Source organism: Quercus lobata, chromosome 6, assembly GCF_001633185.2.
Source record: "Quercus lobata isolate SW786 chromosome 6, ValleyOak3.0 Primary Assembly, whole genome shotgun sequence".
In the NCBI taxonomy this organism is placed as follows: Eukaryota; Viridiplantae; Streptophyta; class Magnoliopsida; order Fagales; family Fagaceae; genus Quercus; species Quercus lobata.
Window position 1 is genome coordinate 30,648,822 of NC_044909.1, and position 26,514 is coordinate 30,675,335.

A 26,514-nucleotide genomic window follows, 5' to 3' on the forward strand; every position below is an offset into this window, starting at 1 on the left:
AGATGATTGGAGTGACTATCCATGTACCAGAAAAGAAGAAGTCATTCTTGCATCACATGCATCATTTTATTCTTGCATCACATTCATCATTTTTCCTTTGCATTACATGCATTAATTCATTCATTGCATATCATAAAAATGATCTTGAGATTCTAACAGTCGCAATGGTGTTTCTGGTTTTCGAATTGAACCATTGGATCAAAAGATATTGCATGATTAAGTTTGTACAGTCAGCATGCATTGTGTCTAGGTAGAATCGACCGCACACGATCAATTTAAATTAATTTTGATTGGTTAAACAATAAAAATTAATTAAATAATTTTGTGATTGGTTGATAATTAGTGTTTAAAATAGGGATGCATGCATGGGAATAAAATGGATGATTGGATAACAACAAAATTGGGGATAATCTAAACATTATCAAGATTTATTTTAAAGGATTTATCCACAAGATAATTGTTTTTAAAAAAGCCTGAATTATCTAGAAAAGAGATAAAAAATCATAAACGGAGGTTGAAAACACCTCTAGGTACAAGGGCTGGCCAAAAAACCCTAGAAGGAGAGGCCAAATGGCACCCGAACACAAAAGTGCGTTTGGCCTCCAAAAGCCAATTCGACACTTTTGGAGTGTTGAATGGCACATTTTAAGTGCCAAACGGCACTCTAAAGTGCCAAACGGCACTCTAAAGTGCCAAATTGCCATTATGTGGGCTTTGGCCTAATGGGCTTTGGGTGACGATAAGGCACACCATTTTCTACATTTTCGCAAAAGGATGCATCCGGATTTAAACCCTAATCATCCATACCAATTTTTTAGATTCTTCTAGCCTCTATAAACAGAGACTGAACCTCATAATTCAATACCTTTTTTTTTTACGCTTTGAGAGGCATACGTTTTGACTTTCAAACCACACATATTTTTTGATCCTCTCTCTTAGTGTTGCTACAAAATTAGGGGTTTTAGGTTTCAAAGAGAATTGAACAAATTTCTTTGAACCAACATCATCTCAAGAACAAAGTGTGCTCATGCAAGAGGTTGTTTCCTTCACCCTTCTCTTGTGATGTGATGATGCATATTATATCTCTTTCTTTTTCAAATATCTATTGTAAGGTTGAATTTAATCAACTATCTTATTGGCTTTATTCCGTGCCAAATTTGCTTGTATTTCAGCATTTAGTAACCCTATATTTAGGTGGGTTTTGTTGTAAGGATAGTGAGTGAGATGGAGTGTTGAATGCGTAAGAATGTGCAAGAAAATAGAGACTTGCGGCTTGATCTCACGGGTGACTCGCGGCTACAAGCCGCTAGATGCAGCACACGTGCTAAGCATGCCAGAAGATGAACAGTCATGCTAGCTGGAGCACTACAGGACAAAACAAGACAACTAACCATACGGTTATCTCGCGACTGGATCTCGTGACTCAGTCAAGTTGCGAGGCCAAGCCGTGAGCCACCCCTGTTTTGAAAAACCTGACGTTTCACATTCTCTTCTCACCCCAGTATAAATACCTCTTATACCCACAATTGAAAGAGAGCTTCCAGAGAGAATTTTGAGAGAGAAACCCTAGAGTAAAACAGGATTGATTCATCTACAATCTATACATAAGAGTCTCTTCAAATTCCTCAACTCTCTTCCTCTCCATTGTCAAATCCTTGAGAGGCATTTTACCAAAACCTTGTTCTCACCATTTCCATCACTGTGAGAGGGCTGTTTGGTATTCTGGGAAGCAGTTAGGAAGGAACCAATTTACATTGATTGATGCTATGGTCAAGTAGCGGAATCCGGGAAGCTAGAAAAGAAAAAGGTTCGACGCAACCTCGTTGGAGCAAGAAACTTGGAGGGCTTAGGTGCACTGGGTAGATTAGGCTTGGAGGGTCTATTGCTGTCTATGTATCCCAACTACATTTTCTAGTGGATTGTTTACCGCTTGGAGGGCGGCGGAGAGGTTTTATGCCAAGGGCTTCGGTTTCCTCTTCGATAATACATCGCGTGTTGTCTTTGTGTTTGCATCTTCCTTCCCTTTTATCTTTGCCTTTTATTATCTGCTGTGGGTTGTGATTTTAATTTGGCTTAGATTGTTTACCAATTCTGTTTTATAGCTTTTGTTTATTTTCCGCACATTAGTTGTTTGACATAAAGCTTGAATTGGTTAATTTGTAAATTGGGGGTCTAAACGTTCAAAGGTATTTTTACACTATTTGAACTTTCACTTGGTATCAGAGCGGGTACACTTCTAGTGGATTCATTACCATAGTATGATCCTTGACTCCCTATTGAGATGGATCGGTCTCAATCTCTAAATGCACCTCCATATTTTGATGGTAGTAATTATGCTTTTTGGAAAGTTCGCATGAGAGCATTTCTATGTTCCATTGATGAATCAGTTTGGGATGTTGTTGATATAGGTTGGACCAGGCCTGAGAAAGCCAAATCCACATGGGATAAGGCAGCACTTGCTGCATCTAATGCTAACAGTAAAGCACTCAATGCTATTTTCTGTGGTGTGTCTCTAGAAGAATTTCACAAGATCTCTCACATTACCGTTGCTAAAGAAGCATGGGAGATATTGGAGACCACTTACGAAGGCACGAAGAAAGTAAAAGACACCAAGCTGCAGGTGCTAACCACTCGGTTTGAGGAGTTAAAAATGAGTGATGATGAGTCCTTTGACTCTTTCTATAGCAAGCTGAATGAGGTGATTGTAAGCAAGTTCAATTTGGGAGAGAAAACGGAGGATTCTAAAATTGTAAGGAAGATCCTTCGAACATTGCCGGGAAGTTTTCGTGCTAAAGTGACAGCGATTGAAGAGAGCAAGGACCTTGATGACATCAAAGTCTAGGAGCTGGTTGGTTCTCTTCAGACTTATGAGATGTCGTTGCCCAATCAACGGAAGAGTAAATCTCTTGCTCTTAAGACCATTAATGAGAAGGTGGAAGACCATGACTCATCGGGAGAAGATGTGGTTGACAAAGATGTTGCATACCTTGTAAAAAATTTCCGAAAATTCTTGAAATTCAAGAATAATGGAAAATTTGGTGATAAAGGAAAATTCCAAAGTTCAGGAAGGGAGAAAAGGGAATTCAAAAAGAAAGATGGAAAATAATCCCAATCTACACAAGGTGTCACTTGTTTCGAATGTAACAGGCATGGACATTTTAAGAAAGAATGTCGGAATTATTTAAAATTGAAAGGTAAAGTATATGCCACGACCTTGAGTGACTCAGATTCATCCGACTCAGATTCTGAGGAAAGCTGTGACGGAGAAGGGAATTATTCAGCTTTTATGACTATTGCCCATGTTGAGTCTTTAGATGAGTTGAATCTGCTCGTACAAGAGCTTGGAGTACATAGTGATGAAGAATCATTTGGAGCTGTTGAGGAATCAAATGCAGAAGAAGATGAAAACACAGCCAATCTTCAAGACAATTATAACTCACTCCTGGAGAGGTTGGGTAAGTACACAAAGGTGGCAAAGGCAGCTGTGAGAAAGATGAAGAAGGCAGAGGAGGACTATAAAAGTCTCCTAATTCGCTATAAGGAGGCCAAATGTGAGATAGAAACACTGAATGGTGAGCTGTCAGAAGCTTACACAAAAGTGAGATTTCTTGAGTAAGAGGTTGTGCAAGCAAATGCTAAAATAGAGAGGGTCACCACCAAGAAGCAAATCCGGATTGGGATATACCGGAGGAAGTAGCTCATCTGGAAATGTCACTAAAGAAGTGAAATTTATAAAGGCCAAAGAATTAGCTGATGTTGGCCCTACTGCTGAGAAGCCCAAGATAGAGGAGATGAGGAATGTGGGGAACGAACGGTTGTTAAAATCACGTAATCAATCTGTGGGCAAGTCTGAATCCTGAGCCAAGTCTCGTCCATGTCCACAAAAAGGTCCTAGATCAAATTATGTGTGTCATCATTGCGGACTTCAAGGGCATACTCGACTAAATTGTCAAAAGCTGAGAGCAAAAAATAGTGCAACTCCTCAAAGGTCACGAGGACCTAGAAATGATAGAAGGAATTGGGCTGGTGAACCATCAAGAGATCAAAACGGTGATCCTGGAATGATAAACGTGATGAAGATGATTGGTGCATTCACCAACTGCTTGGAAAGCTTCACACGAAGGTTTGAAAGCCCTAACTCCCGTACCCAATCCTATAAGGAAATCACCCCAAACGCAAGTGACATGTGGGTGAAAAAGGGTACTCATGCATAAGCATTACAATATGTCCATGCATTAATTCTTCCTATACTTTGTGACGGTGTTTGATTGTTTGCTTATTGTTTTTGTTGATGGTTGTTTGTTTGTCTATTTGTACATACTTTTGGTTTTTCTTTTTGTTTTTGATCAATCTTTTTCTTCTTGTGTCAAAAATCCAAAAATCACATAAAAATAGAAAATCAAAAATTTTGATCAACATTGTTGAGTTTTGTTTCAAAACTTGTTTTGCCTTGTACCTTTGTGCTAATGGCTTTGTGCATTTTTGAGCGTAGCTTGTCTCATTGCACTTTTTTCACTGTGGGAGAAATCTTGAAATCTATGTGATTGTTGTAAATAGATCTTCAAACTTGTCATGAATGATTAGTGAATGGTTATGTTGATCTTGAGACATGTATAGACTTGTGACTATATATCTTTCCACTCTTTATTTTTGTTTTTGTTAAAAAGAGCTCACCAAATGTAAATCTCCAAATGAAAAGAGATATTGAGCTGCAAAAGCCTGTCGCACATACTAGTATTCAACTAGGAAAAAGGGAAAGCGACCAAAGATTAAAGTGAATATTTATTCAAAAAGTCAAAGGCTATCTCATCAAAGTGAAATATCAAATATCACTCTCACAATGAGTGGAGATTATCTAAAAAGGATTAAAAAGATCAAATGTTATGATTGAAAGTGGAGTCAAATGTAAAGCTCCAAATTATGTTATCAAGTCTTGTGGGAGGTCATATATGCATACTTCTATAATTGAGATAGGTCACATGATCTAGTGCTAATTATGTATGCCTTGGTTGAATTGATCATTGAAATTTCACATTAGACTAAAGACTATCTCATTGTTGATATCCACACACAACACACAAGTTTATGTTCAATAAATACCATATTCATTTGTGTGATTGTACTTGATGAAGTGTGTTTTCACATGCTTAATTTTTGTTGATTCAAGCACAAAATTTTTTTTTGAGTGTTTTAAGTGTTTTTGGAAAGTATTTTGTTCTTAAAAACTGAAAAATTTCAAAAATCACTTTTGCCCTGTTTTGGCGACTCAGCCGCGGGTAAGTCCAGTCGCATGCCACAGTCGCGAACTCGCGAGTCATTTTTGGCGACTTGTTCGTGAGTGGAAGGTCCAGTCATGAGGGTTACACAGAGATTTTTGCGGCTCAGCTCGCGACTCCCTCACTGGTAGACCTTCCAGTCGCGAAAAACACTTAGAAAATTTTTCAAAATTTTGTCTTTGAGGGTTTTGGTGGCTTGACCTGGCGTCTTGTTGGTGACTCACTTAAGTCATGAAAAATGCGTATTTTGCACAATGAGGGCAGTTTTTAAAATCTTTTTCAGTTTTTCCCTCGAACTTTTTGTGACTGTTCATTTTCTGTTCTATTTAAAACTTCTCAAACACTCCGTGTTACCCACTTCCAACTCCATTGTTGCTTCATTTCTTCTCAAAATCATCAAGAAAAGGTATGGGTCTTATTTTCCTCATCTCATATTCTCTGTTTAGTGAATGTTTTCCTTGCCATTTGAGTAGATACTATATTCGAAACATTCTTCTCTTTGTTTGTTGGGTATGGCTGGTTGTGTTTGTTGTTGCTTTCATCCGTTTTCATATTGTTGGTCACATTGTGCTTTTCTTTGTTCTATTCTTTGGCTATTGTTGATTTTCAAACTCTTTTGATAAATGAGTTTGGTACTTTTTGTGACTTACTCCATTCTTTTGTGTGTGTGTTGAAGTATGCTTGCGGCATTGGATTACTTATCTCATATTACTGTGTTTTTATGTTGACATAACATGTGTGTGATTGCATCTTGAAAGTATCTCTTTAAAACACTTCATTTTCTGAATGCTATGCCTTACTGCCATGTGCTCTATTTTGGGTATTTGTGGTTTCCTCTGGTCTTTCACTTCGATGTTTTACGCCTGTTCCTATCTTATGTGGTCTTATTTATACTATCCGTTCTTAATGTTCGAATGTTCTCAATCTGTGCATATCATGGTCACGGTAGACTGTCTCATTGACAGTTATCTCTAAATTTGTGTTTCTCTGTGTTCTCTCGCTCTAACACCATTTTGATGCACCTGCCTCATTTTGCACTTTAGTATTGATTGTGGTTGTGTTTGGGTCTGACCTATCTTAAGTTTGTATTTATGTATAAAATCTCTGGTTTACATTCTTATTTGCATCTAATCATATTGATATTTATCTTGTATGGTGCTGTTTTTGGTTCTTTGCTGTGTGCCTACTCTCTTGCAAATGTCTCGTCGATCCTCTAAGGGCAAAGACATTGTTACTGACGATCCAGCAACCCTAGTTGCTAAAAGGACTCGACTCTCATCTCAGTCATCTCAAGACTCCAATTTGGAGAGGTTCAGAATCCCGCTTACCTCACACATCTACTTAAACATTTTTGACAAGGCATCTCCTATAGTGGAACGGGTGGTTGAGTTTGACACCTTAGGGACCACATTTATCCCTCGAATATTTGAGCCACGAGATTGGGCAAACTTATTTGGGAATTTTGTCGATCCAATGGATGAACTAGTTAAGGAATGCTACTCTAATACAAGTGATCTTGGAGTTGAACTAATTTGCTGGGTCAGAGGAAAGGAGTTTGGCATTTCCCCGAACTCTATAGCCGATATTCTCTACATCACTAGACCTCAGAATGTGGATCTAACTCCGTACGATGATCGAACTCTAGAGATTCAAGACATTCTACAAGTTCTAGGATTTGATCATGAAGTATTCAGTACAGGCACATCCATCAGCACCGCAAAGTTTGCACCAGAGCTGACTACACTGAAGTTGATCATGTTCTCTAATCTCTACCCGCTGTCCAACACTACCTTCATAAATCTTGGGAGAGCTTAATTCCTTTGTGATCTTATTACAGAAGCCCTCATTGATATCTGTGCTCACATCTTTCAAACCATGAGGAAGACCACGGCTTGAACTGCAGCTCGAGGATGTATTCCATTTTGCAGTCTCATCATGAAGTTCATTCTTCGTGAAGGCATTGTTCCTCCCTCAGATGGAAAAATGTTGACCCGTCAGCGTCCAATTTCCATGTACACTCTTCAAGCCAGCAGAAGTCATTCCTCCAAGACACCAAAGAGTGCACACATCTCTCCTATTACTCCATCTGCTCCTGAGTTAGAGACACCTGTACATACCACACCTACTTCGCGTGTCATCCCTGAAGTCCCACAAACTAGCATTCCGCAAGCACAGTCTGATCCTCAAACTGATAGAGTGGGTAGTTTGCTTGAAAATATTCAGAAACGTATTGACGAAATGGTGAACCTTCTCTACTCCACCAACAACCATGTTCAAATGCGACTCGAGACCATGGAGAATCAGCTAGAAACTATTCAACAGAAGTTAGATGACAGCCTTTAGCTATTCGTGCCAAAAAGGGGGAGAGCATTCAGTAAGGGGGAAAAAGCTCAAAGGGAAGTGTGCATAGTAATAGGGGGAGTACACACTTACTTTTGTTTTAAGACTTATCCTTTAAATTTATAGGTTTAATTTTTTTTGGATATCTTATTGTTGCTATGGGTTTGATACACTGTGGTTTTGGTGTATTTTTGTTTCTAACTCATAACTCATAAACTTGGTTTACTTTATATATATATTGTTGATGTTATTCAGTATATATTGTGTTTTTGTACCCATGTTGCTTATGTAAACTTTTAGGGTTATGTTTTTATGCATATTTGTAGGCTTTATGGTTTGTACCATACTTTATGCATCCTTTTTATGCTTTGTTTGAATTAGTACTTCTATCTAAATGTCATGCATTTTCTTTAAGTACTGTCACTCTTGTGTCCTTGTAGGATTGTTCCTAGATGCATATACTTGATGTATTATGCATTGGTTGAGTGTTGGGCATACAAGTAATTTGCTTTATTCTTGTTAACTTGTATGTTCAAGTGTTCATTCCAAGTGTGAATGAGCACTGTGATCACTACCTTATAGTGATTACTTGTTTGATCAAGCCATGATTTGGTTCTTAACTTCATCTTTGCTTGATCACTTTAAGCTTGTTTCATATGCATTTCATGTTTTTCTGCATACAATGATCATGGTGTATCGTTGTGTTTCAGGAGTTTCATGTTCTTATGATTCAAGTGTTTTACAACTTCTAGAGTTAGGTGTGAGTGAGTTTTGCTCAACTATTCCCAACTCACATGTTAAGTCTAGAGTTTGTTTTAGGGTTTTGTCACGGAATAGCCAAAGGGGGAGATTGTAAGATTGAATTTAATCAACCATCTTATTGGCTTTATTCCGTGCCACATTTGCTTGTATTTTAGCATTCAGTAACCCTGTATTTAGGTGAGTTTTGTTGTAAGGGTAGTGAGTGAGATGGAGTGTTGAATGCTCAAGAGTGTGCAAGAAAACAGAGACTCGCGGCTTGATCTCGCGGGTGACTCGCGGTTGCAAGCCGCCAGATGCAACACACGTGCCAAGCATGCTAGAAGATGAACAGTCATGCTAGCTGGAGCACTACAGGACAAAACAAGACAACTGGCCATACGGTTATCTTGCGAATGGATCTCGCGACTTAGTCAAGTTGCGAGGCCAAGCTGCAAGCCACCCCTGTTTTGAAAAACCTGACGTTTCACATTCTCTTCTCACCTCAGTGTAAATACCCCTTATACCCACAATTGAAAGAGAGCTTCCAGAGAGAATTTTAGGAGAGAAACCCTAGAGTAAAACAAGATTGATTCATCTATAATCTATACATAAGAGTCTCTTCAAATTCCTCAACTCTCTTCCTCTCCATTGTCAAATCCTTGAGAGGCATTTTACCAAAACCTTGTTCTCACCATTTCCATCACTGTGAGAGGGCTGTTTGGTATTCTGGGAAGCAGTTAGGAAGGAACCAATTTACATTGGTTGATGCTATGGTCAAGTAGCGGAATCAAGGAAGCTAGAAAAGAAAAAGGTTCGGCGCAACCTCGTTGGAGCAAGAAGCTTGGAGGGCTTAGGTGCACTGGGTAGATTAGGCTTGTAGTGTCTATTGCTGTTCATGTATCCCAACTACATTTTCTAGTGGATTGTTTACCGCTTGGAGGGCGGCGGAGAGGTTTTACGTCGAGGGCTTCGGTTTCCTCTTCGATAACACATCGCATGTTGTTTTTGTGTTTGCATTTTCCTTCCCTTTTATCTTTGCCTTTTATTATCTGCTGTGGGTTGTGATTTTAATTTGGCTTAGATTGTTTACCAATTCTGTTTTATAGCTTTTGTTCATTTTCCACACACTAGTTGTTTGACATAAAGCTTGAATTGGTTAATTTGTAAATTGGGGGTCTAAACGTTCAAGGGTGTTTTTACACTATTTGAACTTTCATCTATAAATTCCTAATTGTCCTTTGTTTAAAGCATGATATTTTCTATATGATTGTTATATTTTTTTTTTCTTGAATGTCAATAAATTTACATGTGAACAATTATTTTTTCGTAAAACAAAACAAATTTGCATCTTTATAAGATGTAGATCTGATTTTTTCTTAAAACAAAACAAATCTGCATATTTATAGGATGTAGATCTGAATCTTTCTCAATATAAAAACAGATCTGCATCTTTATAAGATGTAGATTTGAATTGTTTTCTAAAACAAAATAGGTCTGCATCTTTATAAGATGTAGATCTGAATTTTTTCTCAATATAAAAATAGATTTACATCTTCCTTAGATGTAGATTTGAGTTTTCCCAAACAAAAAGAGATTTGCATCTTTATGAGATGCAGATCTAAATTTTTCTCAAATATGATTTTCTTAATACATGCAAATTGTTGAAATAAAGAAAGAGATTATGTATTACTGTGTTTGTGTTTATTTTAATTCATGATTGCATAAATTTAGATTATGAGTGAAATTCTCTTAGAAAATATTTTTAAAAATATATATAGCAAAATAGATTTGAATTTTTGTCATCAAAAGCATTTTTTTTTTAATATAACAAAATAGATTTGAATTTTTGTCATCACAAAACCTTTTTTTACATCCCATGAAATAGATTTGATATTTTGGCAAATCAAAATCATTTTTTTTAACAATAAAAATAGATCTGATTTTTTTAACAAAAAGAAGAGATTTCATCCATACATAAATTTCTGTGATTTAATTTTTCCTTCATGTGTTCAACATATCATGCATGACATGCATAGCATAGTACATTGATCACAAGAGTCTAGAGGGCCAGACTTTGTCTGGGCAGAATGGGCACCTAACACCTTCCCATTCCATAACCTAACCTCCAGATTTAGGTTTTTGGTGTAGTAGATCTAGCCTTATCTTCATTTGTTTTGGGTAGAATGTAACTAGGACAACAAGCCATGTAAATATTTGGTAGATTGTAACTAAGACTCAAAGCTATGTAACTTTTTAATTTTCTTTTAGATATGTAATTTTATTCAATCAATGAATGGAACTATTTAGTCATGTATTTTGTAATTAGTATTTTTTCTTATTTTTTTGTATAAAGAAAAATAAGTGGCGACTCCATACCACTTACCCAAAAAGAGAGGTGCCTAAAAAAGGTACCCGAATCTTTTTTTTTTGAGGGAGACGTCTCTCACACCCATGATTCTGGTCTATTTGCTGTATCTGGATAACTGTAGAAACCAGTCAAATGCCACTAGCCAATCTTAGTGCCCCTGTCCACCGGGGCATCAATGTGAGTTTGAGAATAAGTTCGCACGTCCACTTTAGTTCCTTCCTTCCCATACAATGCTAAGCCCCCACTTTTACCTCTACTTGGAACCATTAAGCCATTCTTGAAGTTACATTTATCATGAACCTTCACCATCCCTTCTAGATTTGATTTTGTCTCAATGAGGAAGACAATTATGGGCTCTTCTTGTTTTTATCACCTTTTCCAAGGCTTTAACTATCTAGAGGTTCTTAAGCCCCCGAAAGTTCCAACTTAACAGACTCATTGCTCCCAATGGGGTTGCACATCAACCTTCACCGCTCCCACGTGTGTAGCCAATAGGTGACTAAGTTTCTTTTTTTCCTCCTCAAGCTTGAACCTTTTAGATTGTTCCTCATTGTTCCCCTTCGCATTCTATAAGACTTCGCACTTTCTCTTTGGCCCACAATCCGCATTAGATTTGATAGTTTTTAGACCCCTTAAAAACACAATTGGATTAACCTAGGTAATTAGCCAAGTTGTTACTTAGTCCAATTTAACAAAACTAGGTTATCACAATCACAACAATTATATCATGTATAGTAGCGGAAAGATAAATAACACAAAGATATGATCACCCAGGAAACCAAACCGGTAAAAGCTTGGGGAGGATTTAACCTAGCTATCCTCAAGGTAAATCTGAATCCACTATCTTGAAAGAATCGAAGTTCATACAATAAGACTTACAAGCCCCTACGCTCGACTTCTTATTGCTACCCACCAGTAGAACTTACTGACACAACCATGTCCAAGCTCCGAATCCACGAACTCCTTCTTTCTTGGATTCACCACCAGATACAAGCACACCCACTTGTGTTTCTTTAGGCTTCAATGGCAGCAACTGAGTTGATCATCAAGGTGTAGATAACATCTCTTCCTTGAAAATCCTAAGCTTTGAGTAAAGGAAAGATCCTCTAGATCTCACAAGAGATTTACACAAAACAGAAAATATGAGCAACAATACAACTCTTAAGCAACCAAGACTTTAGAGAGGTTTGAGTACAAAACCCTAAAACCAAAAGAGGCACAAGAGGCACTCTAATCTCTCTCTCTTCAGTCTAAAAAACGTGGCTTAGAGTTTCCTTTATATAGTGGGAGAAGTAGATCTGAAACCCTAATCTTTAATGGGCTTAAGCTGCTGTTTGGGCCAACTTAAAATTCTGCAGATACGATTTTCGATTGATCGAGCCTGTTCTTCGATCGATCGAACTAGGCAGAATATGAAGTCTTCTTCCTGCAGCTTGTATGTTCTTGAATCTTGACTTGAATCACCTTGAGCATTGTCTAATAAAACCTATAGATTCTAAGATCTATATCTAGACAAGTTTGTGTTCATAATTTGCAAATTATTCTAAACATTTAGAACCTAACAAACTCCCCCTTTGACAATTCATGACAAAACTTTCATACAAAATGAAATGCTCAAATACAAGAACAACCCAATACAATAAAATGCCCATTACAGCAAATTCAACCTAACTACTATCCATCAGTTGCAAGTGTAGACAGCAGCTCAATTGAATTAACCTATATATTTCCTGAAACACTAAACAAAACGTATAAACGCATGTGTGATAGAAAAACAAAAACAGTAAATCAAAAAATATGCAATCTAACTCTCCCCCTAAGTTAGATACATCAAAAACAATGTTAACTCCCCTAAACAGAAACATTCTTGTATTTTCCACACATAATCCCACATTTCATCTAAATCTCCCTCTTTTTGTCACGAATTGACAAAGATAACTCAAACAAAGAGTAACAAAGGTCAAGATAAAATAGACAATCAAGGGAACACAAAACAATTCAACTCTATATAAAATAGAGACAATTCCCCCTATGAAGAACAAAGATTAAAAACAAGCTTCTCCCCTTATAAAAATAGGAAAAACAAAACAACTGTTGGGAAAAATAGTTTGGGGAAAAATTTTAGGAGGTGGGGAAAATAAAGACACACAAACTAAACTTAAAAACTAAGTTAAGGATACACAAGAAGAAAAATATTATCTCTTTCAATAAATGCAAACTTGACACTATGTGACCCATAAATAGTTGCATAAGTAAAGAAAATATTTGCACATTGATTATCCATCATATCTCTTAAGAAAATAATTTCTTGCAGTTCACACATAAAAAATAGCATATACCAAAAAGTATATAACTCAAAAATTAATTAATCAATTTTTAAATCAAGTTGAGTACCCAATTTAGCAAAGCATATGCATGTTATGTGTAAAAATAATGAGAGATATGATTGCAAAATTGCAAGATGGATACAAAAATCAATGCGATGCATGTGAATCCTAAACATAAATGATGCATGGAAAAATCAAAATTTTGAAAAACAAAGCAATTTAATGCAGAAACTCCTCAAAGCACAATATTTCATGAATGAAATGCATGAGTATGAGATTAAAAGTTTTTCAAAAACACTTGAATTCAATCCAGATCTTCCAAAAAAAATTTTCAATCAATTTGACCTGAAGTCTCAAACTTTAAACACATTTTGCATAAAAATCAAGGAGCTTTAATCTTGGATGACCACAACAAGATCACACACAATATAATGTACCAAGTTTAACAAAGAGAAACTTGTGTAGTGTGTGCAACTAGCAAAAGTTTGAGATACATGTGAGGTGATATGTGAATAGCAATCAATCACAAAGTCTACAAAATTCATTACATAGAATTTGAAAGAGACTATCACCTAAAGAGTTACATTATATAACTCTCACACCTCCTAGAAAACAAGCTTGTAATCATGTAAGTTTCTTGATTTACCTCATATTGTACACACCAATTTTTATTTGATTGATTTAATTATAGCCAAATAATGTACACACCAATTTTAACATTTAAACCGAGGCTACACCTTATGTTCTTTTTGTGCATGTGCTACATTTTCTCGAGTACAAAATCTTACGATATGCACTAAGGTGTTCATGATTGGCTAGTAAACAGTAGTGAGATGGTTATTTATGCTTTTCTTTAAAGGTTTAAGTCTGACAGTCAAAGACATGTGACTTCAAGATCAAGACAAAGTGATCAAAACCATAAACATCTTTCCCACACAACATGCACTACAAAACTTTAACTAGTAAAGTGCAATAAGTAAGCTCATCAAAGCTAAATAAGATACAAAATACATGTTATGTGAAAATAAATTGACCAACCTTGATTATAAATCCAAGATGTGAAATACAAAATACAAAAATCTTTTTGGTTTTTAAAAATTTTATGACCAAAAACAAAAAGCACACATTATGCTAAATGAATAATGCAAATGCAATGCATGACCGTGCTTAACTAAGCTATAGAGGGTACACAAACAAGAAATATCAATTTCTTAATTAACCCATAAGTACATGTACAAACTAGTACATACTCATACAAAATTATAAATAGCTTAGCACTTATATAATACATACTATTCAAGTTTCTCCACAATGTCAAGTATGTTCTAAATCAAGAGAGATATCATAATTCATGTAATCCTCAAGAAAAATAAAACAAGACACAAAATAAAATATTTTTGTCCTTTTGAAAATTTTCAATGTTTTTTGGATTTTTTTATAAAAAAAATAAAAAACAAAACAAAAAAAAACAAAACATGTCCACAAATAATTGAAAGAATTAAATCAGAGACAAGTCAGCAACACTCACCTTAGAGAATCTTTTCTCACCTATCTAGCACGAGTCTTCGGCTTTGTAGGTGAAAATCTACGAGAAGCAGAGTGTATTTGAGGGATTACACCAATCTTTTGAGAAAGACTAAAATCCTGCAAATTTCTTTCACAAGCCAACAAGCTTAAATTTTTTAAAATAATATGAAACAATTTATATGGACTTATGGCAAGAAAAATATCATCACAAATCCTAGATTGAAACACAGAATGTTTAAATTTCAGTTTATGACAATTAGGACGAATGTGATCATGGACACCACAAAAGTGGCAGACAGGAACAAATTTAGGAACATCAGTATTCCTAGTGACAAGTCTAGTCTCAGATTTTGGTTTTTACCTCAACGAATAACAGTTTGGTCTAATATGACCAACTACACCACAAAGATGACAGGTAAGCACAAAAACAGATTTATTATGCTCTCTAACAATAGGTTTAGACTTAGATTTATAAACTTCAACGTCTACATCAGAACTTTTACCTTTGTCTAATCTAGCAAAATAAGCATTTTCTTTATTATTCCTCTTAAAAGGAGGGATATAAACTTTTTTAGTTTTAGGCTTAAGAGAAACAGAAACACTTCTGTCATCAACAGCAGGCTTGGTACTAGTCAAATTTTCAATTTTAGCTTTAGATTCAACTAACTCTTGTTCCAAGCTTTCCATCTTCTCATCTTGAGAGGAAATTTGATTTCTCAAAAATTCATTCTTTTTATTAGATTCATCTAATCTAACAACCAATTCCTCTTTTTCAAGATTAACCAATTTTAACTCTTTCTTGAATTTCTTAGCAATTTTCATAGATTTCAATAATTCCTTACGAAGAGTTTCACAGGCATCAATAAAATCAACTGAAGCATGAGCAGAAACATGATCGGAAAGACACTTCAAATTATCCATAACAACAGGGGTTAAGGATTAGATCTTAGATCAAAAGATCTAAAACAAAAGAGCAACAAAACTAGGTAATTAGTTAAGTTGTTACTTAGTCCAATTTAACAAAACTAGTTATTACAATCACAACAATCATATCATGCATAGCAACGGAAAGATAAATAATACAAAGATATGATCACTAGGAAACCAAACTGGTAAAAACTTGGAGAGGATTTAACTTAGATATCCTCAAGGTAAACCTGAATCCACTATCTTGAAAAAATCGAAGTTCATACAATAAAACTTACAAGCCCCCACGCTTGACTTCTTATTGCTACCCACCAGTAGAACTTACTGACACGATCACGTGCAAGTTTCGAATCCATGGATTCCTTCTTTCTTGGATTCACCACCAGATACAAGCACACCCGCTTGTATTTCTTTAGGCTTCAATGGCAGCAATTGAGTTGATCATCAAGGTGTAGATAACATCTCTTCCTTGAAAACCCTAAGATTTGTGTAAAGGAAAGCTCCTCTAGATCTCACAAGAGATTTACACAAAATAGAAAATATGAGCAATAATACAACTCTCAAGCAACCAAGACTTTAGAGAGGTTTTGGTACAAAACCCTAAAACCAAAAGAGTCACAAGTGGCACTCTAATCTCTCTCTCTTCAGTCTCAAAAACGTGGCTTAGGGTTTCCTTTATATAGTGGGAGAAGTATATCTGAAACCCTAATCCTTAATGGGCTTAAGCTGTTGTTTGGGCCGACTTAAAATTCTGCAGATACTATTTTCGATTGATCGAGCCTGTTCTTCGATCGATCGAACTAGGCAGAATATGAAGTCTTCTTTCTGCAGCTTGTATGTTCTTGAATCTTGATTTGAATCACCTTGAGTATTGTCTAATAAAACCTGTAGACTATAAGATCTATATCTAGACAAGTTTATATTCACAATTTGCCAATTGTTCTAAACATTTAGAACCTAGCAAGATTGTTCCATCATCATTGGACTCATAGACCTATCCATTAATCTAGTCCACGTTCCACTCCTTTGTTTTGTCTGATTTTCCGTACTAGCTTTTACCTTCCCCTTATTTCTACTCCTACTTTTACTACCCTCTTTCCTTGTTGCAGCTCATATAGTTAAACTACCTTTCGAACCAGGTGTACTAAACTTATCCGGATTCATGTTATTTAATCCCATTATCCTTCCATCTTTATCCTTCTCTTTCGAAACAACCTTCTTATACAGGATCACCTTATCAACTACATCTCCCTCTAGATTTCCCATCGGGTTAGGAACTCCTCATTTGAATTAAAAACACCAAGATTTTTCATAATTGCCTTATCAACCCCCTGGATAATCTCCTCAAATTCTAGCATGGATTGATTTTGAAAAATATTCTTTATGGGCATTGGCGTTGGTAACAACTCCTTTATTAAGTCAGTTCCTCCCTTCGATCTGTATCCTTCTTGCGTAACTAGTTGCCGTTGATAAGCCATAGCCCCTTCCTTCGTCGAGTCTGCCACCACCGTCATTAGACCTGACACATTAGCTCTTATGTCGACGCGACTACCTGAGCATGACCCTTTGAAACCAGGCACTATGATCGTTACCTTTTTTGATGGATTATGCTGGTTTGCCCTTATCCAGGCTCCATATTGTTGATCCTCCATAGCTGGCAAACCTTTACTTTGAAGCCACACCATGCAATCCTTGTCGTCATGAGCACCAGTAACAGATATTCGGTAGATGCTCATACTTGAACGAAATCTAGCCCTTTGATGATTGGTCCCACGTGACACGCCTTCCTCTACTTAGTGGTCTCGTAACATCCACGCCCACCCCCACTCGCATGAATTTATGACCTCTCATCTCGTTTTTATCTGTAAGTTTTGAAATAACACCTAGAGATTTACCAAGACTCAGGGCAATTTCTACATTCAAGTAAGAGAATGGTAGGTCATCGATTTGAACCCAGAATGAAGTCGTATCAAACCTCAACCTACCGACTAGGATAGAGCCATAGCGCTCCAACTAGGGATGGCAAATTTGGCCCGCCCCTCCTTGCTTCGCCCCGTGCAGGTTTTTCTCGCCTTGCAAAAGTGGTGGGGCAGGGATGGGGCAAGATTTTAGCCTCGCACCACAGGGTGGTGCGGGGATGGGTTTAGACTTTTTGGACCCACCTTGCCCTGCGTTATTAAGGGTTATAACTGTTTTTCATACCCTAAAACCTTACTATTTAAACAAACATATTAATATTAGCTTATTTTATTCTAATCAATGTGGTTCTTTACCTTTATTTTGTTATGTATTATAATATGAGTTTTTTTTTTTTGGTGATTGTTTTGTTAAACACTTGGATATATTATTCAATATTTTCTAAAAAATTGATTTGATTGGATAGGATAAATTTAGTTGTAATTTCAAGTATATTTTTATTAATGAAATAAGTTTCATTAAAAAAATTATACTAGTTGTAGGGAAAATTAATAAAAAGTAGAATTTTACGGGGTGGGGCAGGGTTTTGAGAGGCCCCAAGGGACGGGGATGGGGTGAGAAAGTTTTTCTTGTCATGCAGGGCGGGATGGGACGGAGATGGGATAAGACAAAACCATGTGTGACGGGGACGAAGACCCCATCCTTCGGCCCCACCCCGCCCCATTGCCATTCCTAGCTCCAACACAACCAAATGTCTATCAAATGACAATGGTTCTCCCATTAAGACTTTCTCCACATCTGCTTCAAGCATAAAATCAAACAAAACTACGTTGTTTCTAGCATCACTCACTTCGAGCTCTCTTCTTGTTCTCCACAATGGACGAAACGTCCGAGCCACGGCTTCGATGTTCACTATTCTTCGAGTAAGAAACTTCACTGCCAAAACCCATTTCCCCACCTTCTTGTTACTTGTTAAGTCCACATTCCCATCTTTCTCCTCAGACAATGACAGCTTTTTTCAACTTTGTGCGAGATCATCCATCTTGCAAACTACCAGTACCTCAAACCCAAGCCCTACTAGTAACTAAGTTACTATAGGGGACGTGCCTTCCTTCTCAACGGGAGAAGGGAAACCTTATGCTACAGCAAAGAGAGAGAGAGGAGGGCCGCTCGCTTTGCTGAGAACAATAGATAGAAGATATTTATTTATATATAATAAGTACGCACAAAACAATATATGCTACTATATTAAGTGGTTAAGTTACTATATATATATATATGTTTTGTAATTAGGTACTTAAGAGAAGGACAATTTAATAACTTCCTACACACATGGACCAATAAGCATAAGACTTGGCCCAATCCTTGAGAGAACACTTGGTTCTCCTTTCCATACAACCCACCCAGCCCCCCTACCCCTACTAGCCGGCCATGCATTTCTTCTTATTTTCTCTCAGAAAAGCCTAGAACACTCTTGAGCTCTCTCCCTCCTCAACTTACGGTTCCAGCAGCTCTAAAGGGGGGAAAATGTCTATTTCTTCTCAAAGTTCTCAAAGACTTAAGCTAAAGTGATTTTAGCTCCATTTCTCCAAGAAACTAGCCTAGGGTAAGGAAAAATCAAAGTCTTTAATTCAATAGAACATGTGAAGTTTGGGTAAATGCTAGTTTTGGCTTAAGGGTATGAGAAATCACATGTACGAGCCAGTAATGTAATGAATTTTTGCTATGGATTGAAGTATGTATGTGAAATTGCATGTGGATAAAAAGGGTTTCTAAAGGACATGGCTTTGTGTGTAAGATTTGAGTGGACACCTTGTTCGGATGTATTAGATTGAAGATGAGCTTTATTAAACAGGTTTGTTATTTCAAGGTCATATGATGTTTTCAGAAAGGTTTTGAAACTGAAGTATAACATGTATAGTATATGTATAAAATATCCCAACATGAAAATAAGACCATTTGCAATTATTTTATGATTTTATGTGAAAATTTGCTAAAACTGCCACTATAACAGATTATGTGTTCGCACATGAAAAATTATGTAATAAATTGTATACAGTGAATTAGGATGCCTAGGGTAGTTCCTAAGAAAGCTAAGACATATATGATTGTAATGTAATTAGTCTTATAACAATTAGATGAATATAAAAATGATGGTGTTAAGTTGTTATGGGTTCTAATATAGATTCACTATTGAAGTTGAGCAAAGCTTAGGTATAGTACTTAGGTGCTGTTCCTTATGTTCTCTTTTTAAGATTTTGTCATATGAGTTTTTTCTTATTGGATGGAAGTGTATTTTTTAGTTAAGTAGCCAAATGACTGAATTTTAAGAGAAGAACCTAAGGAACAACATTTAAGATGCTGTACGTAAGTTTTGTCTACTAAAGTTACTCTTTTACTCACTAATCACAACATACTACTTAGGATTTGTTATAAATTTTTGTGTACATAATATTTCTCTTAATTTATTTGATAGTATTTAGGGGATTACAATTGCAATTACAATTTCGATGAAACAACAAACAAGGTGCAAGTGGAATACTTATGTATTTTTGTCAATAGTTGCTGAGGCTCAAGATTTACAGCCTAGCCGAGTCTTCCCACTCTTGGCCACACCATTGCACTGACGCGGCTAGACCATCACCAACAAAAGATCTACCATTGCTACTGCCACCCTTCACCTAGCTGGGTCCTCTTCCTCCACCCCCTTACAGAATTGGCATTCAATAACTCAACCTCCAATGCCATGAATTCATCTACCTCATTGCTCATTCGGTGTTTTTCCTATGAGAAGTGTTTATTACATAGTTCACAATTTCAGTTTTATTTTTTATTTTTTATTATTTTTTATTAATTTCTAATTCTTTATGTGCGTAAATGTGTGTGCATTAATGCGCGTGCAACAAGTTTTTATCTTTTCTTTTTTCCTCATTAAACCGACCTTAGTTTAGGTGATTGCTCTGTTAACTCCCATTATTGTTAAGTTAATATCTTTTAAATGATGTGGCACATTCTCAGTCATTGGCTTATTTTAAATGAATTCTAGTTATGAGATGGCTCCTCTCCATTTTTCAGTAAATCCAAAAATTAGGGTCTAAATTTGTTACTCTAATTGATCGTTGCTAATTGCGTTTTAGCGCTCCGTTTATTTTGAAGTAAAAAATAATTTTTGCAAATTTTTTTCCTATTTTAAGGTGTTTGTTTGCATTTAAAAATGTAGTTAAACTTGTAAAATATTTTATGTTAATCGTAAAATCCTTTATAAAAAGTTGTAAAATATTTTACCTTTAAAAATTTAGTAAATTTTTTTACAAAAACACATAGTAGTTGCCTCTCCTCTTATCTGGTGGCTAGGTTGCTGGTATTAGTGGTCCGGTCAACAGAAACATCGTTCTCACGGCAGCCAAGTGGCTAGAGTTGTAGTTTTGGCTGTATTTGCTGGTAGTCTGATCTTCAGAAACATTGTTCTGACGATCCGATCATTGAACCTCTAGCACCAGTTTTAGTAGTTTGCTTGAAAAATTTTACATGTCACATCAAACACTTGAAAATATTTTACTTTTAAAACAAATAGAGCTAAGTATGATCAAAATCACTAAATTAAATTAGAATACTTGCAATTTTTTTATTGGATGCAACCGGTGATATTTCTTTAAAAATAGTCATTTCTGTGGACTGTTGACAAAGGAAGAGAGTCCCCCCCGAAATGCCTTGAAATGGATCCTTCATATCTGTGAATCCTAAAACCAAGGTTTAAATTTGTTATACTCTCATTGATCTTTTCTAATTGCTTGTGTATTTAAGTACAATCCAAATTGTTAAATTAAATTAAATTAAAATATATGGCATTTTTTTTATTGATACCTTAGATAATATTTATCTAAGCAATGTTAGTACCACAATATTTTACGTAATTTTTGTTAAAATTCGTCACGTAGTGAATTGTGAGTGGTGAAGATTTGGATCCATAATTTTTTATTTACTATTCACAACTCGCCATATGGCGAGTTGTTACAACAGTTGTGTAAAATGTTATGTTACGACTTTATTTATCTAGAATATAGTGACCTTCCTGTCAACGTTGGCTAAAGAAAATTGTGCCCCCAAATGGGACGGGCAACCACCAAAACCAGCCTGAATTTTCTCTTACATACTACTGTTATCCATCTCATTTTCGACTCCTAAGAAAGCAAGAGCCTATATTTTTTCAACGTGAAAATGATATACATGATGATAAAAGTAGAAGCAACAGTTGTGAAGTAACACGCTTTTTTTTTTTTTTTTTTTTTTTTTCTTTTTCCCCAAAGGTGTTCGTAGGCGGCTTGGTCATAAGAGGAGGTGCCTTTGGCTGCGGCATTGGAGACTAAAGCAGTGTAAAGAAATGGCAGAAATGCAGCGACCATATAACGAAACAAACAGCACAATCGTATGCTATGCGCCGACCATGATAACAACAAATGGTATATGGCAAGGCGATAACCCTTTAGATTATTCTCTCCCTCTCTTCATTTTGCAATTGACAATGGTCGTTGTTACTACTCGTGTTCTGGTTTTCCTCCTCAAACCCCTTCGCCAACCTCGTGTTATCTCTGAAGTTTTGGTACGTTTATCTCTTAATTATTACCTGTCCTACTCAATTTCCCTACATTGATTCTCATGTATATAGTTTCAAGTTTCAGCATGCAGTTGGGAGTAATATTACCGCCACAAAATATATTACAACATTTTTACAAATTGTTGTTGTAACTAACTTCTTATTGGTTCTTACCTGAGTTTACAAATAACATTATTTTTATTTACCAATAATTACTTATCACATTAACAGTTTTTAAAAAAGTTTATATCTCTTGCATTTTCCTGCAATTTTTCTTTTACCATTTAATAACATACGTATGAAGTTTTTAATAAGCACAATTTCACTTTAATGATTAGCACCTTGGTCCACGATCCTAGTAGATAGTTACAATATTTCATCTGCATGATCATAATTGTTGAAAAGTTGGCGGTGAAAGAGGCATTCCAAGCAACTTTTTAGCCTTGGCTTCTAGCTCCTTTCTTCTCTGATTTCAAAGAGGCATTACATTCCTTCTCTTGTTGGGGCTTCATTTTTATTACTAGCAATGTAAATTTTTTGTTACACAATGTAGCTCGTTGGACAGCCATTTGTAATTGGTGTGACCCATCTTTATCTCCTTTATTCCTTTGTTGGGTTCTTTCTCCAAAATTATTAAATTAGATATGTGCCGAGGCTTTCTCTTGTTTCTTCTTAGTTTATTATTATTATTTATAAAAAATATGGCTATATATGTGTGTATATATATATATATATATATGTATGTATGTATATAATATTGGTCATTGTGTAATAGGGCATTGTTGCACACATTGTTGTCCAAAATAATTGAAGTCATGATTTCAGACTTAAAAACGTGACTTAAAGAGTTCTCCCATGTGTATGGTATATTTTCAAGTTCTAGTTCAACGACTTATGGCAAAAGATATGTACAACATATATCACATAGTAATTTTTTGATGATATTTCTTTGAAGCTCGTAGTATTATTCTTGTAACATTGATTCGATGTGTACAACAACATATACAGGGTGGAGTGATATTGGGTCCATCAGTGCTTGGAAGGAGCGCAACCTTTGCCCAAACATTGTTTCCTCTAAGAAGTGTGATGGTGGTTGAGACATTGGCAAATATGGGTCTCCTTTACTTCCTCTTCCTGGTTGGAGTGGAGATGGACATTACAGCAATCAGGCGAACTGGAAAAAAATCGTTGGCTATTGCACTTTCTGGAATGGTCTTACCCTTCGTGGTTGGTTCCGTCTTCGCCTTCTTTCTTTACAAATCACAGGGTAGCATGACACTAGGGACTTACATCCTATTCTTCAGTCTTGCCGTCTCTGTCACTGCATTCCCAGTGCTTGCTCGAATCCTTGCAGAGCTTAAACTCGTAAATTCGGAGATTGGCAAGATTGCTTTATCATCAGCTCTTGTCAATGACATGTGTGCTTGGATTCTATTAGCTTTTGCTATTGCCCTGTCTGAGAATGATAGTTCTTCTTTAGCTTCCCTCTGGGTGATACTGTCTAGCATATTATTTGTTGTCTTTTGCATTTTTGTTGTCCGTCCAGCAATCTCATGGATGATCCAGAGAACCCCAGACGGAGAGACCATCAGTGAGTTCTATATATGTCTCATTCTCACTGGGGTCATGATCTCGGGCTTTATTACAGATGCCATTGGAACACATTCTGTGTTTGGAGCTTTTGTGTTTGGTCTTGTAATTCCAAATGGACCAGTTGGAGTTACTCTCATAGAAAAGCTTGAGGACTTTGTTTCGGGGCTTCTGCTTCCTCTCTTCTTTGCCATTAGCGGGCTGAAGACTGATATACGCACTATCAGGCATCCCAGCACCTGGGGATATCTATTCCTAGTCATTTTTCTTGCTTGTGCTGGCAAAGTTATAGGAACTCTCCTTATGTCACTCATTTACCGGATGACTGTACGTGAAGGCGTTACTCTTGGTTTCCTTATGAACACAAAGGGCCTTGTTGAATTGATTGTGCTGAATGTTGGAAGGGACCAAGAGGTACTCCTCCTCTATATATTGCTTGTTACCACTACTGGTACTAGTCTTTTATTTCATTCTTGGTGTTTCATTTTGTACTTCACCAACCAAAAAAAAAAAGGCATGGAAAAAAACCACACATGACATGATATACTACAGCTAGTGAAGTACAAAGTGGAATACTAGGAGGGAATAGAAGATTTTTATTCAATTTTTTTCTCTCTAGCTATTTCAAGCACAAATTTGATGACAACAAAATTAAATTACTTGCAGGTGTTAGATGTTCAATCATTTTCACTCATGGTAGTTGCAGCTATAATCATGACTGCAATAGTCATGCCCGTTGTAACAACAATTTACACACCGGCAAGGAGGTTCTTCCCATACAAAAGGCGAACAATCCAAAGTTCAAAACCAGATGCAGAATTTCGAATACTTGTGTGCATTCACAACCCTCGAAATGTCCCAACAATCATCAACCTCCTTGAAGCCTCTCACCCCACCAAAAGATCTCCAATATGCATCTATGCGCTCCACTTGGTTGAACTCACGGGCCGTGCATCTGCCATGCTTATAGTCCATAATACCCGGAAATCAGGTCGACAAGCCCTTAACCGGACTCAAGCTCAGTCCGACCATATCATCAATGCATTCGAGAACTATGAGCAGCGTTCTGGTTGTGTGTCTGTCAACCCCCTCACTGCGATTTCCCCTTACTCTAGCATGCATGAAGACATCTGCAATTTAGCTGAAGACAAACGAGTCGGCCTAATAATCATCCCTTTCCACAAACAACAAACCGTTGATGGAGGCATGGAAGCTAAAAATCCGGCCTATCAAATGGTGAACAAGAAAGTACTTGCAAATGCACCTTGCTCAGTTGGAATTCTTATTGACAGAGGCCTAAATGGGTCCACACGCTTGGCTGCAAAATCAGTATCTCACCACATAGCTGTGCTATTCTTTGGTGGACCAGATGATAGAGAAGCATTATTCTATGCATGGAGGATGTCCGAACATCCTGGAGTAAGAGTTACAGTATTGAGGCTCATTATTGGTGAGGATGCAATTGATCCTGCAGAACTGAACTCTGGAACTAGGATTAGGAAGTCCGAACATATTGGAATAAGCTATAAATTATTGCGGTTCTTTAATGGTGGGGATGCAGCATCTGAACCTGCAGTAATGCACGCTAGCAGGAGCACTAACCTGAACCGTTACGAGACGTTAGCAATTAAAGCAAACCAAGAAAGAGAGAAGAAGCTGGACGAAGATCTTCTAAAGAAGTTCCAAATACATACCTCCAACAATGAATCAATCATGTATATAGAGAAAGTGGTGAATAACGGGGAGGATACCGTGGCGGCCATAAGGTCAATAGAAAGCAGTCATGACCTGTTTATTGTTGGGAGAGGACAAGGAATGACTTCACCACTCACAGCAGGACTAACTGATTGGAGTGAGTGCCCTGAGCTGGGTGCTATAGGTGATTTGTTAGCTTCATCAGATTTTGCATCCACTGTTTCGGTTTTGGTGGTGCAACAGTTTGTTGGGACGGAGCCACAAGAGGATGACCTTGTGGTTGAGCTTGGCAGTATGCGTCGTAGCACGCTTGATGGCGAGGGACCTTCCGATGAGCAATATCAGCAAATGAACCGGCGTCAAACACCGCCGCCAAGGGGACAAAATGCATTTAGGCCATATACTACTGATACTAACTAGCTAATTGCCTTGGTCACTAGCGTGGTGCAATTCACTGGCTTGTATGTAGAAAGAAATCCAGTGAAAACTAGGAACAAGACAAGACAACGTGCAGAGTTATTTTTTCTTTTCTTTGTTTTGTCCAGTGCACAAGACAAGGCTTTTTGTCTACATCAGCAACTAATTGGAGTTTGGATTTTCGGTTTTCTTTCTGTTATTTCCTTTCTTTTACTCAACACATTTTGTTTTCTCTTTTTTGCTTTTTAGATCCATCTAATTACTTAGTTTGTATTTTTAAAGTTTTCTAGCCCTGCACTATGATTTGGTATCCAAGTTAACTAATTACATCATATCAATTAATTGCCTACATGTTTGAAATGTCAAACTCATACATGCTGCATAGCTATTAAGAATTCCGGTGAAACTTTCATTCATATTAGTCGCAGATTCACATGATGTATGAAAATATATAATTATTTTGTAATGTGATATAATTTATAATTTTTTTTTTTGCAATTTATTAAAGATAATATATTATGATTAATTTTTTTAAGGAAAAATTCTCACTTAGCATTAGATATTTTAACAATTAATAATTTTCACTTACCCAAAGCTATAATAGAGAGAGAGGGGATCTGTGATAGAGTAATAAGACACACAATAGAAAAGAACTAAAACACATCAATCCAACCAAAAGCCTAATAGCTCAATTTGCACATCCTGAAATTTTCAATGAAGATATACAAGGTTCAAATTCCCCCTCTCAACTATCAGATTATAGAACAAAAAAGAAAAAGAAAAAAAAAACATAGC

At 36.5% G+C, this 26,514-nt stretch overlaps 1 protein-coding gene across 1 annotated transcript; it reads left to right on the plus strand.

Annotated features, from left to right (window-relative positions):
- Nucleotides 1-21,804: 21,804 nt before the first annotated feature.
- LOC115950112 (cation/H(+) antiporter 15-like) lies at nucleotides 21,805-25,870 on the plus strand. Its single transcript, XM_031067361.1, has 4 exons — nucleotides 21,805-22,023; nucleotides 23,026-24,021; nucleotides 24,274-25,057; nucleotides 25,169-25,870. The coding sequence occupies exons 1-4, from the start codon at nucleotides 21,805-21,807 to the stop codon at nucleotides 25,720-25,722; spliced, it is 2,553 nt and encodes an 850-aa protein (XP_030923221.1). The 3' UTR covers nucleotides 25,723-25,870.
- Nucleotides 25,871-26,514: the final 644 nt, after the last annotated feature.